This window comes from Vanessa atalanta, chromosome 11 (genome assembly GCF_905147765.1).
Source record: "Vanessa atalanta chromosome 11, ilVanAtal1.2, whole genome shotgun sequence".
In the NCBI taxonomy this organism is placed as follows: Eukaryota; Metazoa; Arthropoda; class Insecta; order Lepidoptera; family Nymphalidae; genus Vanessa; species Vanessa atalanta.
This window is the reverse complement of record NC_061881.1, coordinates 6,404,640-6,423,167: the sequence shown is the minus strand read 5'-3', so window position 1 is coordinate 6,423,167 and position 18,528 is coordinate 6,404,640. Positions and strand designations below refer to the sequence as shown.

General features: G+C 28.4%; 4 protein-coding genes across 5 annotated transcripts; 2 read left to right on the top strand and 2 right to left on the bottom strand.

Annotated features, from left to right (window-relative positions):
* The first annotated feature begins 1,224 nt into the window (after positions 1-1,224).
* Positions 1,225-5,139, top strand: LOC125067211 (zinc finger and BTB domain-containing protein 44-like). 2 transcript variants are annotated; one of them, XM_047675669.1, is made up of 5 exons: positions 1,225-1,326; positions 1,402-1,629; positions 1,725-1,870; positions 1,986-2,583; positions 4,288-5,139. In XM_047675669.1, the coding sequence occupies exons 2-5, from the start codon at positions 1,425-1,427 to the stop codon at positions 4,590-4,592; spliced, it is 1,254 nt and encodes a 417-aa protein (XP_047531625.1). In that variant the 5' UTR covers positions 1,225-1,326; positions 1,402-1,424; the 3' UTR covers positions 4,593-5,139. The 2 variants fall into 2 exon arrangements, with proteins under 2 accessions (XP_047531625.1, XP_047531624.1); XM_047675668.1 differs by lacking the exon at positions 4,288-5,139 and adding an exon at positions 3,130-3,582.
* A 77-nt stretch (positions 5,140-5,216) lies between these two features.
* LOC125067527 (probable ATP-dependent RNA helicase pitchoune) lies at positions 5,217-8,960 on the bottom strand. The gene is made up of 9 exons (XM_047676186.1): positions 8,626-8,960; positions 8,281-8,433; positions 7,894-8,055; positions 7,446-7,587; positions 7,025-7,187; positions 6,628-6,780; positions 6,090-6,257; positions 5,700-5,874; positions 5,217-5,314 (listed from the first exon to the last, which is right to left on the bottom strand). Exons 1-9 carry the CDS (start codon positions 8,864-8,866, stop codon positions 5,217-5,219), a joined length of 1,455 nt encoding a protein of 484 aa, XP_047532142.1. The 5' UTR covers positions 8,867-8,960.
* Positions 8,961-9,878: 918 nt separating this feature from the next.
* On the top strand, positions 9,879-14,301 carry LOC125067254 (probable ATP-dependent RNA helicase pitchoune). Its single transcript, XM_047675735.1, has 11 exons — positions 9,879-10,118; positions 10,256-10,357; positions 10,504-10,629; positions 10,769-11,029; positions 11,409-11,558; positions 11,785-11,949; positions 12,252-12,393; positions 12,724-12,883; positions 13,006-13,158; positions 13,291-13,461; positions 13,654-14,301. Exons 1-11 carry the CDS (start codon positions 10,019-10,021, stop codon positions 13,978-13,980), a joined length of 1,857 nt encoding a protein of 618 aa, XP_047531691.1. The 5' UTR covers positions 9,879-10,018; the 3' UTR covers positions 13,981-14,301.
* A 19-nt stretch (positions 14,302-14,320) lies between these two features.
* On the bottom strand, positions 14,321-18,080 carry LOC125067255 (ATP-dependent RNA helicase DDX18-like). Its single transcript, XM_047675736.1, has 9 exons — positions 17,623-18,080; positions 17,031-17,180; positions 16,792-16,956; positions 16,490-16,628; positions 16,051-16,213; positions 15,572-15,724; positions 15,273-15,440; positions 14,934-15,111; positions 14,321-14,416 (listed from the first exon to the last, which is right to left on the bottom strand). The coding sequence occupies exons 1-9, from the start codon at positions 17,870-17,872 to the stop codon at positions 14,391-14,393; spliced, it is 1,392 nt and encodes a 463-aa protein (XP_047531692.1). The 5' UTR covers positions 17,873-18,080; the 3' UTR covers positions 14,321-14,390.
* Between the last annotated feature and the right edge of the window lie 448 nt (positions 18,081-18,528).

Sequence of the window (18,528 nt, the reverse complement as noted above, 5' to 3'; positions counted from 1 at the left end):
TACTGCGAATAAATTGGCAGTCCTATGCTTTAAAATTTGGATTTAATGAAACGCCCTTCTGTATATAATAGTATTGGTAACTCCGTAAAAAAGTCACTTATAGGTTATATGTATAGCTTATTCCAATAGAAGTAGGGAAAAAGATAAACAAACCTTAGATTTACGTATTTCAGGCGATTTTCTATTAACTCAGCTATATTGTGTTGTGTACTGTTAAGAGTTTATGATTAAAATATCTTTATTTATAATACAACACTATTACACTTAACTACTTATTTCTACTTTAATTTTACTTCCAAAATTACGACAACAGTTTCGTCGACGTCCAAAACGCAATTTTTTTGCAAATCCATAGTGAATATCATAGACAAATCAAGCTCTCAACCAATGATATTGCTTCAATTTTGCTGTCAAATTTTGTTTTAACAAAAAAAACAGCAGCTGACTTGCTAATATAACAAAAAAACTATTAACTACAATAAAAAAAAATCAAAGTTTGTAGAATTTCCTACAATAAATGATTACTAAGCTCTTAGGACGTACCTACCTCGTTTATGGAGGACTTGCAAAACAAGATTTTGAAAATGGCAGCTAACTCATGAACTTAGGGGCCACCACCGATCACAATTCAATTGAAAATTCGGTTATTAAGGTAGTTTGTAAATATATTTCTACAACAAATATATTAGAATCACCTTGCTTTAAAATAAAAATACATGTGAATTTGTTTTAAATATCAAAGCAAATATTTGTAATAAATAAACCTACACGTGCATAATTAGTTACTATAAATTAATAAAATAAATGCGTTATTAATTTTAAATATTAAATCAATATATTTTGTATAGGTTATACGAATATATTGCCACAAGGCACACAATAGCACCTGTTAAATATAATAAATACAATTATAATAATAAAATAAATGTTAAACATACAACGTATTAGTACATAAATATTTTTAATAATGATAACTTTAATAAAAAACCCACAATCAAAAATATACAGGCATCAGAAAGTACAAAGATATTACATTTAAAAAAGTAATCTTCTCAATCTGTAGTTATATGATTATCTTTTTATTAATTACTGTATATTTTAGATTTAATTCATTTTATATTTTATAAGTAAAAACATCGATGCTATATTTATTCGGTATGATGTGCTACTATTTAAATCAAAGATAAAAAATCACTACTTTTTAATCTGAATGTTTAATTTGATGAAGGACAACACTAAGCGACGCGCCGCTTGCTAATGTCAAATTTTGCTTTCATCTTGATATTGGCGAAAACATTTTTATTTATTATTATTTATATGGTTACAGTAAGTATTGGCACTTACGAAATAGTAACAGTAATTGTTATTACAAGACCGAAGTTGACCAAAAATATATTTCAGATGCGACCAAAAGGTGACTAGAAATGGACCAACAATTTTCATTGTCTTGGAACAATTTCCACGGAAACTTAAGTAAAGGTTTTGCTGGATTATTAGGAAACGGAGAATTTGTCGATGTAACAATTGCAGTCGAAGGTCATTTGCTACAAGCGCATAAAGTTATACTATCAATATGTTCGCCTTACTTCAAAAAAATGTTTCAATTAAATCCGTGTCAACATCCAATTGGTACGTACTTGATGATTGACCAAACAATAATTAAAATTTGTTTAAATAAGTAAGTATTAAAGAATATCTTTAAATTTTGATAATAAATTTTGCAGTCGTTTTACGGGATGTCACACACAAGGCAATGAAAGATTTATTGCAGTTTATGTACCATGGAGAAGTCAGTGTGAAACGGGAAGATCTCACTAGCTTTATAGGCACTGCTGAAGTGTTGCAAATCAAAGGTTTAACTAATAAAGAAGTAAGTGATATTTAAAACCAAACCAAAAAAGAAAAGTTTTATTGTTATGAAATAATTCAAGTTTTTAGGTTATTCACAAAATAATAAATAAGACTTCTCATTTGTAAATTTACAGACCGAGGAGGAAGCATTTGATGCTGATAAAGAATTAACAAAACAAAACATAGCAGCTCAAAACGACAGTCCAGATGCAGAGTCTTGTGCATCTGATATGTACGACACAACTACTAATGAAATATCTGATAACAGTGACATAGATTTAATAAAACAAAGACAATTTATTGAAAAACTGCAAAGGCTGAGTAGTTTAAAAAGGAAATCAGAGGAATTCCTTCAGAAAAATTATTATACAGATATTATCAATTCAGAAAAAAGACCTAAAATTTGTGACAAAATATCAAATAATAAATCGAATAATCATTTAGTGCAAAGCAGTAACTTTGATAATGTTCAAAGCATTTATGAGGAAAATCCTGTAGAAATAACAACATCTTTAAACCCAAATATTCAAAAAGGAACAGATAAAGAAACTTCGGATAATGGAAATAATCAATCAGTTATAGAACAGGTGATGGAATTAAAAACAGAATGTGACGACAGTGATATTATAGTCTCAGATCCAGCTGTTTGTACAACTCCAAAGGGCTATGAAAACTCAAGGGACTTAAAGAAAGGATTAATTATTCCCCTGGAATACCAATCGCCTCAGGAAAGTAAGTAAAAACATTTTCATATCTTTATTTTTCGTCTGCCATCTCTTAAAAAAACTTTAAACATATCTACTTTGTTTTATACACTGTTTATATAACTATAAGAATCGCTTCAGTATTTATATCACAAATATAAAAAATAATTGCCTTTTCTATATTTGTAATATAAACTATTTTTATCAATACATCTATAGACATCATAACAAATTCCTTAGCTTTTGTGTGTAGTATTCTTGAAAGTATTAATATACTTTTAAAAGTCAAAACTTTTTTCTATGACAGTATTTACTATAAAAATTCTTGGTTAGACACAATATTGTTTATATTTTTTGTTAGGAAAATAGTTTGGCTTATTTATGCTTATTTTTATTTAATAGAAATGGAGATTGTGTTGAAAATGCAATCATTTGTTAATTCTTCTAGCATTTGTTGTTTTCTGTTGCAAACCCTCCATGCTATGAAAACACGATGGCATTTTCAACATTATCATTTTCCTTGACAATTTGTTTATTTTCTAAATATAATTGAAAATGCCCATCGTGATTTCAGATTGTACCGGGTTGAACTCATTATTTATGGATCTTAAAAATCTAGTTAACGGTAAAGTAACTAACACCTTGAAGACTGAAGAGATTCCAAGATATGTTATGGAACATCGTCTTGTTACCATTCCACAAAAGGAAGATGGAAAAAAGAAATATCCACAACGATCTTGTAGGCTTTGTTGGAGAATAGGCAAGCGGCGTGATACTCGATTCATGTGTAGTGCTTGTGAATTACCATTTTGCAAATCACCGTGTTTCGAAATACATTTTAATGACATGTTTAAAGTGTCACAACTGCAAGGAGATTACTATGCACCTTAGATTATAAGTTTCCTGTTTGCTTATACCTGTGAAGAGACATTAGTTTTAAGAAAAATATATTTTTATAATCACAAGTGATACTGCAAAAGAACAAAATCAATGAATCATAGATTCAGTAAATTTTGGGACCAAATTAATAATTTTATCCTAAAATTTAAAGTTACTATAAAATAAATCGAAAAACTATATATTTGCATTTTAAGATTTTTAAGCACAATAATTGTCAGTAACCTGTGATACTTAGAATCTGCTCTAAGGTGCCAACATTATGTATTGCTTTTATTTTCATTATGTATAAAAGATTTGTGCCATCAATCCTCTGCCATATTTTCAAGACTTTATTGCTCATATTCTAGTCTATTTATTGTATTAAGTAATAATTTTTATAATAAGGAACTTGAAATTTTTACTCATGTGATGGTAGAAATGCACATCTTCCCAGTGATTTACACTCAATACTGTAACACATTTGTGATCTCTGTATTGGTAGAGCTAATTTTTATATCTTTGTAGTAAGTAAATTTATATTCACATTCCCAAATGTGATAGCCTTTTTTTTAAAGAAAGTGGCTAAAGTCTTTTAAGAATATTTTTTATATGATATGCTATTTTTGTAGTACTTGTGTGATGTTTAACATAAAGTATACTGAGTGTTTTTATGGTTAATAAATCATGTGTACAGAATTCGTTTATTTTCTTGGCACCCATATATAAAACTAACATTTAAAAGTATACTCTCAACTTTGTTTCTTTTTATTGATTTTGCACTTATAAACATCGTTTTTTTTTTCACTATATTTACTGACATCATTAAACGCATTAATGATATATTCTGTTTCAGATGCTCTCTCACTTGTTATGAATGGATCATGTGACAATCAACTTCCAGTACGTTACAAATATATTTACAGTAGAAAAGGACATAAACAACTAGTGCATATGAATTTTGTGTACACAAAGCATTCAACAACACATGGTAAAACATCATGGAGGTGTGTACAATATTTCTCTCTAAACCGGTGTCCAGCAACCGTGGAAACAATAGACTCTATGATATATGCCGTTAATCATCAACACAATCATGAAGATTGCTATGAAAAATTATCAAGAAATAACATTTATGAAATGAATAACTCTCCCAAATAGGCAACTATGTATATATAAGTAAATTACGAATGCTCACTATCCAAATCACAACAAACCTCAGAAATATTAAAAAATATAAGAAATCTAATGTAAAAGATAAAAAAAGTATGATTATATATTCAATTATAATTAAAAATACATACACATGGTTAAGGCAGTTGACGAAAAAGATACATCATGAAATAAGTTTTTCTACTACCAAAAAACAACGAAAATGTGTAATTATTATCAAGATTCTTTTAATGTACGTAATTGTGCCAAAAGATGAATGTGCTTTTTGATAAGCAAACATAATATAGACATTTGGAGGTGTTTGATACTTCATTACAATATAGAAAGTGTAAAGTTCCTATATTTTCATTAAGTACCTATATATTGCTTAGTTACGTTATGTAATAGACATTATAATTTAAAAAAATATGTTATTGTAAATACTTGTTAAAATTACACACACAGTGTCACATGATATATTGTAGCATTTTATTTTTTCAGCGCATCTAGTCATACTGAATCATTTTTATAATAATCTTAACACTTAGTATGTAATAATAAAAAACACATGTATATAAAAATATTTAATTTGTAATTATAGTATCTATTTACAAATAATATAACAAAAATAAATTAAGTTTTTAACAATTTCGAAGTTGGTACTGAATTTTTATTCGCAAGCTCTGCGGCTATCCTCTTTCGTTGTCTATGCTTTTTACTAAATCCTACACCTGAAATTAATACATCATTTACATATATTGTTAAATAATAAACACAACATGGTACATATGTATATCAAGCATACTGTATGCCATACATATGTACGGCACTACTTGTTAGGTACACAGTTTGCGAAAACAGCAAAATTATTTTTTTTAATTAATGTCGATTTTCTAGCTATTTCATATATTTAAAAAAAATACAAAAGAACAAATATACAATTGATTTTTTTTATGATAACTAAATTTCATTTATGATAACTTTTTTATATTTAAAGTAGCTATTACCCGCCTTTCGACATCGCTGGGCAATTAATACATAAAATAAATAGCCTATAACCTATATACCTATATCTTCGGACAAAAATTATAAATATTTGTGATACACGGTACTTACGAATATCGACGTCCGGTTTCTGTTTCAATCCAAACGATCTAGCAACAGCTTCTAAATCCATATTGAGTAAATTAAAAACATGTTTTAATTTCTTTACTTCGAAAGCTCTAATGTAACCTTCAAAAGCTTCAACGGCTAAGTTGTAAAATTCGGGATCCTCCATTGCTGCTTCTATCTATATTAAATGAATAACACACAGATTTTAAACAAAAAATACATTTTAAAATTTTTTTGCATATATATATTAAAAAAAAACACATACATGACACCATGACCCAGCCCTACATATCCTTCATACAAAAAATACATTATTTTGAAATAAACAAAAATAGTATATTAAATTTCACCACCTTTCCTATCCCGTGTGGATATTAATTTCATATTGTTTACCTTAGGTGTCAAATCACTGTAGCGATCCCATAGTTCATATTTATCCAGATATATTTTTGCATCTTGCAAATAATTAACAAATTCTTTTTCCTCTGGCCTTAATAATAATACAGCCCTTCCCTCAGCTCCTAATCCTCTAGCAGTTCTTCCAACTCTGTGAATGTATTCCTGAAAAATATTCATCATTTAAATACCATAACAGAATTACAGTTATTGTTTTAACATAATTTATTAGTAATTTCTGCTGTAAATATGAGAAAAACAACTTTGCATGAGTATTTATTATTTTGCATCTATGAATAGAGCTGGATAAATATTAAAACAAATCGCTATTTGATGCATCCTATACCTATTATCATTGGTACTTGGATTGACAATTATTAAATTCATGATTATTATATTGACTAATATAATACTTCTCCTCACTACTTACAATTGCAAGCCCAGTTAACCTTTACCATTTAAATAAGACAAAAATATATGTGAATAATTACTATAATTATTGTAGCATGTATTCAATAAGGAAATAATATCTCACATTTGTATCTGATGGTGGATCAAACTGAACTATCCAATTCACAGCTGGTATATCCAAGCCTCTCGCTGCCAAATCAGTACAAAATAAAGCCATCTTTTCAGCATTGTAAAAATTATTTATGGTTGCTGTTCTGTCTGCTTGATTCATTTTTCCCTAGGACATTTGCAAAAGATATCATAAAATTACAATTAAACTCAATACAAATCAATCTTTTTTTAAAGTTAAATTAATTTAATTTAAGCTTAGCCTTCATATTATACTTAATTAAGCTTTAACAATAGTTAAAGCTTAATTAAGTATACTATAAAAAATAGTTTCACAATAAGAAAATGTGCCAAATGCATTTTTTTATTTATTGTTTGTTAATTACTGAAGAAGTTTTATAAAATACACTTACATGAATACATAATACTCCAATGTTACAGTATTTATTAAAAAAATCATAATGAAACACAACAGACTTGCAACTTGAAAAAAAAATCATGACCTTGGAGTTGTTTGTCTTTTTCAGCAATTTATGTAACCAATGAAGGCGATATTCTGTCTCACAAATAACATACCTGCAAACATTTAATTATAAAATAATGTTTCATTTAACATTTAGTTATCAAATTTCATACTGCTGGGCTAAGGTCTCTCCGTTTGAGGAGAAGGTTTTGGAGCTTATTCAACCTTTTTACTCCATACTTGCATTGGACCAGTGTGGTGAATAAACATATGCCAGATTCACAACTAACACATACAAGTTTTCTTCATCACCATGCAGATAAATTATAAACAAAATAAACTTAGGATGACAAACATATCATTATTGTTACCCTTGCTTGAGTCCTTCAACTGTAGCTCGGTCATTATCCTCATTAGTATTAATTGACTGTACATCTTCTTTCATAGCTGACTTTATTAGAGAATCAGTTGTTTCTGATTGTGTAGCACTGAATAACATAGTTTGTCTATTTTCTGAAAATATTATTTGTTAATCAAAAATGTAAAAACATTCCTGTTTTTTTATTAGCTTCTCCTGGATTTGACTATAAAGCCAATAGTACTAGACAAATCTAGGAAGCCCTTATCTACTTCTTATTGTCATTATATTTGATAATTATAGAAGTATTTTATGGTTTCTAGTAAACTTTTATTCTTTTGGATATTTATTTTAGATCTTTTGAATCTAATATAACAAAGGCAAAGGCATTTTAAATATGATTTATTATATATACATCCAATGTCAAAACCATATTATACATTTATAATTTAATTTCTTACTTGGAAGGCGATTCACTATCTGTTTGATGTCCTCCTCAAAACCATATTGAAATATTTTATCTGCTTCATCTAATACTAGACATTTAACATATTTATAATCAAACTCCTTTGTTCTCATATGGTCAAACAATCTACCAGGGGTGGCAACAACAATATGAACTCCTGAAATGAAATAATTATTAATTATTTTATTATAATCATTTCTTGACAAAATTTTATCACATAGATAACATATTATTACTGTCTGCCTAGCTGTAAATGTAAATGTGGGGGTAGCATCACCCATTTTATGATAATGCACACCATAAATATGAAACATTGTTGTTCATTATATATTACAATCACTAGTTACGGTGTAATATGTTGCAAAATAATTTTAAAACAAACCTTTTGAAAGTTCAATGCTCTGTGATCTTCTACTCTCTCCGCCTATGACTAATGCTGATGTTATCGATTCATGATATTGTATTATATCTTGTAATACAGTAAAAGTCTGTGTAGCTAGTTCCCTCGTTGGTGACACTATAATACAAAATGTACCTGAAAAAACATTATTCATTATTGTTTTATGATAATAAGTACATATTTTGGTAAAAGATTTCATTATTATTTCTACAGAATATTATTTTTATATTATTATAATATTACTGCTAGTCAAATAAATTATTCACAATTACACAAAAATCTTCACAGTTATTTTATGATTTCCAATAATAAAATTTATAAAGTTACCTTGTTGAACATTTACTAATTTTGCCACAATTTCAACAACAGGTACTAAAAATGTCAATGTTTTTCCTGAACCTGTTTTAGCGGTAGCAACAACGTCTGCCCCATCCAAAGCCTTAGGAATGACCTCAGTTTGTATGTCGGTCATTCTCTTAAAACCCATAGTTTTAATAGCGCTAAGAGTTTGTTTCGAAATTTTATTTTTAAAATCTTTAAATTTAGGATTATTAGATTGTTCTTCCATATTAGAACTTATCTAGATTTACAATCTCAAAGAAATTGCAATAAAAAAAACAAACTTTTTAGTATACTTTTGTAATAATTGAACTCCACTTTTAATATTTTTACTTCACTTTTTTATATTTAAGAAAAGTTCTCGTAGTCAAAACAACTTTATCACATGTAAGTGACGCTAGACTTCAAGAGTCAAGATTTGACATTGACAAGTTTACAATTTATAGTGTACTTTATGTTTTAGTTTGCTGCAGTGCTAGCATTCTTACCACCATTCCATGCGGTCAAGTTTTATACAGTAACTATTTTTAATTCATATTTGTATATATTTTAGCACTTAGTGTTATTAATTATTATGTTAATAAATAAAAAGTTTACATATAAAGAGTAAGGTACACGCCTACACGGTGAAGTATTTTTTTGTTGCTTAAATTTATGCTAAGGAACACAAATAATTTCGCCAATGTCACGTGTAAGGAAATATTCATTCATTCAGAAGTACTCACTTTGAAATCTAAAATAGTACATCTATGGACATGCGTAGCAAATTAACAATTACCAAGTTGGAATATGCTTAAAATAGTATGGCAAGTATGAGTCGCAAAACATTGACCTATGCAGTAGTTACATTTGTAGGTCTCTTTAAATGAATGAAGATAAGGGACTGTGTTAATCACTCAGTCTTTATGATTGATGATTTTTATGAATTTAGTTATACTGAGACAATCGTTTACAGATACTGACCTGTAAAACCAATTGGTTCAGGTGTACTAGTCTTCTCAAAGTTCAGCACTGTATATTATTTTGTAACCAGCTTTCGCTGGCAGTTTATCCGAACCGATACAACTTGGGAACTTCCAAGAAAAGAGCCTTCATATTAATTAAAGGCATTCGGTGTTACAGATGGTGTCATTTTACATCAGGCCACACTCTTGCACGTTTGCCATTTATACCATTAAAAAATAATAGTTTAGTAGGTAACATTTAAAGTGAAAAGTCAAATCCACAACTATCACATGTTCACATGGCCAACTGTCATCCGATGTAACTGTCATAATCTGAGTGATTTCTTTTATTTACCACGCTGACTGCAACACGCGTATTTAGTAATTTTATATTGTTTGGCTTATAGAAGCGTAGAAAACGTTACCGATTATACAAGATGCCGACTCCAGATAAAATATTAATGAGAAAAATCAAAAAACGCGAAAAGAAAAAATTAAAATTGATTTCTAAAAAAGCAAACGGCACGCAAGAAACAGGTAACCTCCAAATTTTTAATCCTCTGAAGGTTTATTTGTATAAATCAATTAAATATATTAAAATTTTATTATGAATTGTAAAAGAAGTTTTGTATTACGGTTAATTGATTAAAAAATTGTAAATGTTTATTGTTTAGAACCACCTGCTGAGACTTCTACATCTGAAGAAGTTCCCGCAAAAGAATCTTTGAAACGACCAGTTGAAACTATTGAAAACAATTCCGTTTTGTTGCCAAAAAGTAAGTTTATATAATATTGAGCAGTAATAGTAAAATTTGTATTAAAATTTTCAAGGTTCTTATTAACGAACTTCGATAATTATAAAATTATCAATACTAATAATTAAAAATTAAATCTAACATAGTATAATGAAAAAATCTTGCAGAAAAGAAAAAGAAACAAAAGGCTGCTATTACTCCAGAGCCAAAACAAGAGCCAGCATCAGAAAGTGAAAATGAGCAAGTTGAAAATAATGATGAAGTTGAGGTTAAGCCTGAAGATGAAAGTGAATGTAAATATTTTTTTAACTCAATATTACTGTTTTAAAAAAGATTTTTTGAATAATATTATAATTTGTTTTTAGATTACCTTTTTTTGACATTGTTCAAAGATTAATAGTTTAAAGTCTTAATTCATTCTTTTTTTTTCAGTGCCTGGCTCTAGTTTATGTCTAGGAATTTTATCCGATCAGAAGTTTTCATCTTTACAAGAGAAAGTATGTGAGGCAACACTTATGGGTATAAAGGACATGGGTTTCACAACAATGACAGAAATACAGGCTAAAGCAATACCTCCTCTACTTGAAGGGAGAGATCTTGTGGGTGCGGCTAGAACAGGCTCTGGAAAAACTCTTGCCTTTCTCATACCAGCTATTGATCTCATATACAAATTAAAATTCAAACCTAGAAATGGTAAGCAGTTAAATTATACTAAAAAAACCTATGACAAAATAATATTCATCAATATTATTTTAAAAAAGTTATATTGTTTTAGAGTTTAACTTATATGTACTTATGTATTTTTATAAAAGTTGTTAAGTAAATTGTTTTATGTGATGATACAAAGGCGAACATGAAAATTGGGCACCATACTATTTATATTGAAACAAAATCAGATTTGAGTCTCCAGTTATCTGTCGAGGCATGTCTGTTTTTGTTCCAGTATAAAATAATAAAGTATGTAATGTCCAGAGTTTTTTAATGAATAAAGAATGGATATCTGATTTAATGATGAAACTCACACTTAGGTACATATTTATTTCAAAAGAACTCAAACTAAGTATATTTCTAGGCACTGGTGTTATAATACTGTCACCAACACGAGAACTATCAATGCAGACATTTGGAGTTTTAATGGAATTGATGAAATACCACCATCATACATATGGTTTGGTAATGGGAGGGGCTAATAGAACTACAGAAGCACAAAAACTTTCCAAAGGTTATTTGTTACTAGTTACTTATAAAAAAAATATTTTTTTAAATAAGAATTAATTATTATACTGCAATTAAAAATATCATGTCCATAAAATATGTCATAGATTCTCCATATTTAGCTTATTTAAATATGAAAAAAAGGCATGTTCTGTCTGTCTTGCATTTATTAAGAAACATTTTATGTTTAATAAAATCTCATTATTAAATTTAAAATTAAATATTCCTTTCAGGTATTAATATATTAGTGGCAACACCTGGACGTCTGCTAGATCATTTACAAAATACACCTGACTTCTTATACAAAAACTTGCAATGTCTTGTTATTGATGAAGCTGATAGGATACTTGAAATTGGTTTTGAAGAAGAAGTGAAACAAATTATTAGATTGCTACCAAGTAAGTAGAAATTTGACAATATTTAAAGTTACCATAAACAGAATCTCAAAAAGCTTTTACTGAATACAAATTATATTATTAGCTTCAAACTGGATCCATTGGATAGATGGTGGAATGCCAATTAAGTTTTCATTAACTGTAAACCTTTATTATAAAAACTTGCAAAGACTAGACAAGTTTTGTAAATAAAGCGACAAAAGCAACAAATAAAAATATGTTTTGGTCATATGAATCATCCTGAATAAAAGTTTCAAAGTTACATTTTTTAGATGTCTTATCCACACATGACTATTTTTTTTCAGAACGCCGCCAAACAATGCTATTTAGTGCAACACAAACCAAGAAAACAGAATCATTGACAGCTTTGGCTGTAAAGCATGAACCTGTGTATGTGGGTGTTGATGATCATAGAGAACAAGCTACTGTTGACTCTTTGGAACAAGGGTAAAAATAATTTATATCTCAAATTTATTTAAATATTATTAAAATTGTTCCTATCAAAATAACCCTAAAATAGATCATTTTTTTTTTAATTTTAAAATTATTTTTTGTCTAAAAAACTTTCTTGACAAATATTATAACAAACTACAGTCTAAGATTACCTTACTGCAATCAACTATTGTATTTACAATATAGTTTTTGTGTTGTTTCAATTGCCAAATATTAAAATAATTGTTTTACACCATGCAATATAGAAAAATTTAACCCCACTAAAAATCTGTTATTACTGATAATTGTAATACTAAGTAATGGTCAACATAATACTATTTTCAGATACATTGTATGCCCCTCTGAAAAACGTATGATGGTTCTATTCACATTCCTAAAGAAGAACAGGAAAAAGAAGGTAATGGTGTTCTTCTCAACATGTATGTCTGTGAAATACCACCATGAACTATTTAACTACATTGATCTTCCAGTCATGTCAATTCACGTAAGTTAAACTATGTTTTGTTTTTAAATAATTTTAAATGTATTTAACTACAATTGAATCAATTGTTGCCAGCAGGTCCCTTTGTCTCATCTAACTAAAATTTAATTAAACATGTGTTTTAGGGTAAACAACAACAGGCTAAGCGAACAACAACTTTTTTCCAATTCTGTAATGCAGAGAGTGGTATACTACTTTGCACAGATGTAGCTGCAAGAGGTTTAGATATACCGGCCGTAGATTGGATTGTTCAATATGATCCACCAGATGACCCTAAGGTAGAGATCATATATTTAAAATGATTATAATTTTTATTATAAGTTAATAATGCTATCTATTTTTCTTATAAATGAAATTGGTAAAATGTACAGTATTTTTTATTTTTATTAATTAAAATATACCTTTTACAGGAATACATTCATAGAGTGGGTAGAACTGCAAGAGGTCTGGGTACGAGTGGACATGCTTTGTTATTCTTGCGACCTGAAGAGTTAGGGTTCCTCAGGTTTTTGAAACAATCCAGGGTTACACTAAATGAATTTGAATTCTCTTGGAATAAAGTTGCTGATATTCAACTACAGGTTTGTACATCATCTAGTTATGTATGGTATTATTACCATATAATATGCTCATTGTCATTATTATACAAACATCATTGTGATTTTGACAGTAATTCCATCTTGTCGCATCTTGCTATTTAACTTAAGAATTTATGACACATTATATCTCACTAATTCACAATTTCAAAAGCTTAATATATTGTTCTGTTTTAGTTGGAAAAATTGATTTCAAGAAACTATTTCCTTAATCAGTCAGCTAAAGAAGCATTTAAGAGCTATCTACGGGCTTATGACTCTCATCATTTGAAAACCATATTTGATATTGACACAATAGATCTAGCAAAAGTATCAAAATCATTCGGTTTTACTGTACCACCAGCTGTTGAACTGAAAGCACCTACTAATAAAGGTCCACCACAAAAGAGGAAAGGAGGTGGTGGCTTTGGGTATTTCAAAACACTAAATGCTCCTGGTCATAAGAAAGCTGAGAAAACGAAAATCTATAGACAAAAAGGGAATGGAAATAGGTCTATAAGCTGAACATTTTAAACATGGTTATATTTATTAAAGTTGATGTAATAACCAATGACCTTTTATTTCTAGACACATCATATAGAATTACATGATCAAAAACATATTTTACAGGATGTGAAAAGAGTTTCTCGTTTATTGGGTCAGGTTTATTAATAATAATATTAAAATAAAGAACAGCATTTAAATAATTAATTGTAGTTCTTTGTATAAAATATATCTAAATATAAAATGTTTTTAAAAGTTCAATCATAAATAATTACACTTTTTGAGAAAACAATACTTTACCTGATACAACAACCTTATAACTACATTCATGAAAATGTTTCCAATGAAACTTTTATTCATGTTATATATTGTTTTATTACTTATATTTCCAAAACTAATAGCAAATAGTACAAAAACCTTGTCTTTCTTCTTCATTTGCTGTCTTTTCTAGATTTCACTGTAATATAATTGTTGAAGAAATTATTTTTTTTATACTAATTAACATTCTGTTTGCTTGTATCAATAATATTTTTTTTATTTAATATACCCCAATAAGCAACCCAAATACAGAGCCCACCCAATTAAAGGCACCTCAGAAGCTATTCTTGTAACCAACAATTTCCTAAAAAAATTATATAAGTTTCTATTGCATTAGAAGATATTAAGTGCCAATATATTTTTGGGTCCTCAAATATTTTTATTACTTTTTAATTTTAAATACATATTATATCGCGTACGTATTTCTTTGTCTCGTCTCTTGAGCGGTATCCAGAAATATGAGAAGGAATGTTTCACAAAAAGTATCAATTTGTAAAAATATATTTAAAGTGTCAATTACTTATTACTTATCCCTTTTTGAACTTTCGTCATACATATTGATTGTGAAAGAAAGAATATATTTTACTAATTTATTAAGTATTTGATACGTAATCCTTAAATTCTAAAACATTTATAATTTGTTTGGAAAAGGATACAAAAATCTACATGCGGTTGCTCAATAAAGCCGAAAGCTTTAGCTGCCATTTTTAAGTTCAGATTTTTTATATTGAAAACTTTGTTAAGTGGATGTTTATTGTAGCATCTTAGAAATGAAAGATATGCTTTTCGTGCTAGAACTTTCATAGTACCATCTTGTTTTATAAGTTCTTCCAACTGTAAAAAAATAAAATGTTATTTTCCTCCATTTAGTAACTATGAAAAACTATAAATAAATATAAAAGTACAAGCTTATGATAATTACTATGTATAAGTGTAAAATGAATTTTAAACACAGTTTGCTTCTTTAACAAAATAAGCAAGTTATAATAATTTACCATTTTTTGTACATCTGAAGGAGTGTCACCAAAATTATATTTGTCTAGATAAACTTTTTCTCTTCTTAAATATTCAATAAATTCTTCTTCTTCAGGTCTTATTAATATAACAGCATTGCCATTACTATTTAAACCTCTTGCTGTTCTCCCAACTCTGTGTATGTATTCCTTTAAAAAAACATTTATTTTTTACCTTGATTCACTTTTTTTATTAATACTTTGTAAAGGCAATTTCGTTTTATATATAGTAAAAAAATATTTTGATTTTACGGTTTGTTTTATTAAAAATTTTGCTTTACCTTCATGTCTGTTGGAGGATCATATTGAACTATCCAATCCACCAATGGAATATCCAAGCCTCTTGCAGCTACATCTGTACAGAAAAGGGCCCCCTTTTCAGCTTTGATAAAAGTTTGATAAGCATCTTTTCTCCTTGGTTGGCTTTGTTTACCCTTAAAATAAAGAATTGTATTTATTTTTTAATAAAAAAATATGTTTAGTGCTGATATCATTGATACAACAATAGTTTGGTTTTTTTTTTACTTTTTACTATTTTATTTTAGTACAATTATTTTTAAGCTGAATTGAGTAATTTAAGAGTGATACTGAAATATATACATATTTTGTTCCTTATATGATTATGTTCAACAAGGGCATAATAATTGTAATGACTTTACCTACAGATTTCAAAGTAGCTTTTTTCTAGAATCTTAATAATCGTAATAAGAGAATAATAAAAAGTATCACTTGACTTCAAAAGTAATAAAATAATACATACATGTATACTTAGTACTGATGCTTTGCAATGTGTTTTAAAAAATTCGTAATGAAAATCGACAGATTTACAGGATGAAAAGAACACCATTACTTTCAGTTTTCTAGTCTTTTTAAGCATTTTATATAACCAACATATTCTATTTTCAACTGGGCAGCTGCAATATCTGTGAACAAAGGTAATAATAGTATTTAGACACAATCACAGGTAAAGATTTAATTTAGCATATTTATACAGGTTGTTTCTTGTAATGTAAAAATAAATAATAACTTTTTTTAATATATTTAAAAAAAGCTACTGTGCTATATATAGTAAATAAGGAAGTTCATGCTGTGGTTAACAAACATATATCCTTACAAACTTTTACATGTAACTTTTACGTTGAATGTTAAATTGGTAACTTTGAAATAAATTATGCAAATAAGGATTAAGGCATACATACCCCTGTTGAAGACCAACAACTGTAGATTGTTTATTGTCCTTTATATCTATTACTTTGGGATTACTTTTTAATGTCATCCTTGCTAATCTCTCTACCCTATCATCTATTGTTGCACTGAACAAAACAGTTTGTCTGTTTTCTAAAAAGTTTAAATGTTCCAATTGTAATAAAAAATATTACAATTTTATAAACAGGGTGAATTTTTCACCTATGCATGGATGGTCAACTCTGAAGCTATGAGGATGAGCAAAATATACTCTAGGGATATTCATTAATCCATAAGTAAATGATATTTTACTTACTTGGTAGTTTTTTAATGATTCCTACAATAACTTTCTCAAAGCCAGCTTCAAGTAATTTATCAGCCTCATCTAAGATAAGGCACTTTAAGTTTTTGCAGTTAAAATTTTCAGTATTTTCTAAATGATCTAGTATCCGTCCTGGTGTCCCAACAATTATATTAACACCTACAAACATTTCAAATCAATACTCTTACAATTTATTTTGTTTATAAAATTAAAGTAATTTGATTTAAAAATACCTTTTTGCAATAACATTATTTCTTTCATTTTTTTTTCACCACCAATGATCAAACTGTGCGTTAGTTTAATATCAGTCAGCAGTTTCTTTAAAACCTCATTTGTCTGGAGTGCTAATTCTCTTGTTGGAGAAATTATTAAACAACCAACACCTAAAAATAAGTATACAGATAATGAAAAATCTACTGCTGGGCTAAGGCCTCCTCTCCTATTTCAGTAGTTTTGTTTTTTGGCCTTTACTTTACCAAGCTGCTCCAGTAACTGTTACATCCACATGCAGGCTTCCTCACAACATTTTCCTTCACCTCTGAACATGAAATAAATTTTAAACACTAATGAAATTTAGAGGTGCCTGGGCTTGAACCCACAATTTTCCCTTTAGGTTTCACACACTCTAGCTACTGCACCCTGTCAGCTCTTAAGATTCATTGTTCAATTCTTAGTTTAATGGCTTTTAGTTGTGCCCAAAGGGCGCAGACTATTTTGCCAATGTCAAGTAGGACGGAGAAGACACAATTGAGATTGATGACACAGTATGGTTGAGGTAACAAACAGTGTATTGTTTGTTTGAAATATAATTGAATTACTTGCAACCTTTATTTTTAGTGAATCCTAAATTGATTAATTTTTCTATGGCTGGTATTAAAAATGCTAGTGTTTTCCCACTTCCAGTTTTTGCAGCTCCTATTATATCGTCACCAAGTAGTATATATGGTAAAGTTTTCGCTTGGATTTGTGTTGGATTTTCCAATCCCATGGATGACAAACTTTTTAATATACGACTATCTATTTTACCCTCCAACATACTGAATTTGAATTCGTTCGTCATTTCTTGGGCGTTCATATTAAACACCTCTAATTCGTATCGTATTACATACGATTATTACTTCTTTTCATTCAAATTTATAAATGATTATTAACATTTTCTTGAGCAATATCAATTTATAAATAATTAATTTTATCTTGGTCTCGTAAATACTCCAATCATATATTCAAATTTCATTTGAAAAACAATATTTCAAGCTTGGCGACATGTGCATCTGACGTCTGACACTGACCGAAGAGTGCAGTGCAGAGAGACGAGAGCAAAGAGTATGTATATATGGACGAGAGTATAAGTGTATTATCTATAGTGCAGACTGCACACGCCAGGCGCCACACGTGTTAATTGCGCTACACAGACAATATATATTCAGTATATTTTTTAAAACCATTGAAGGACTTATTCAAATACTGTTTTATTTGCCAAGTTAGATATCTAAGAAAAAAAAACTTACAATATACATATCTTCCAGATAAAATAAATAGGTTTTATTTTGTAATAACATTTAACAAATTTAAAAATCACTTGAAAAGAGCTTAGAAATGTATATATATGTTGTAGGATAGGAGCTAGCTTATTAGCGGCGCAGATTAGTAAAGTTTCTAGGCGTTTCATTAAATTGCTAATATAAGTTATAATCAGTTGGTTACTAAATTGATATTACATTTTTATTTTTA

Coding starts and splice junctions, on each gene's coding strand:
- LOC125067211 (XM_047675668.1), top strand. CDS start 1,425: ATGGACCAACAATTTTCATTGTCTTGGAACAATTTCCACGGAAACTTA. Junction 1,630..1,724: donor TCCGTGTCAACATCCAATTG/GTACGTACTTGA, acceptor TAAATTTTGCAG/TCGTTTTACGGGATGTCACA. Junction 1,871..1,985: donor AAGGTTTAACTAATAAAGAA/GTAAGTGATATT, acceptor GTAAATTTACAG/ACCGAGGAGGAAGCATTTGA.
- LOC125067527 (XM_047676186.1), bottom strand. CDS start 8,866: ATGGAAGAACAATCTAATAATCCTAAATTTAAAGATTTTAAAAATAAA. Junction 8,056..8,280: donor GAGCATTGAACTTTCAAAAG/GTTTGTTTTAAA, acceptor ATTTCATTTCAG/GAGTTCATATTGTTGTTGCC. Junction 5,875..6,089: donor ACAGTGATTTGACACCTAAG/GTAAACAATATG, acceptor CATTTAATATAG/ATAGAAGCAGCAATGGAGGA.
- LOC125067254 (XM_047675735.1), top strand. CDS start 10,019: ATGCCGACTCCAGATAAAATATTAATGAGAAAAATCAAAAAACGCGAA. Junction 11,950..12,251: donor AATTATTAGATTGCTACCAA/GTAAGTAGAAAT, acceptor ATTTTTTTTCAG/AACGCCGCCAAACAATGCTA. Junction 12,884..13,005: donor TTCCAGTCATGTCAATTCAC/GTAAGTTAAACT, acceptor CATGTGTTTTAG/GGTAAACAACAACAGGCTAA.
- LOC125067255 (XM_047675736.1), bottom strand. CDS start 17,872: ATGAACGCCCAAGAAATGACGAACGAATTCAAATTCAGTATGTTGGAG. Junction 16,957..17,030: donor AATAATGTTATTGCAAAAAG/GTATTTTTAAAT, acceptor AAATGTTTGTAG/GTGTTAATATAATTGTTGGG. Junction 15,725..16,050: donor CATCAGTACTAAGTATACAT/GTATGTATTATT, acceptor CTTTATTTTAAG/GGTAAACAAAGCCAACCAAG.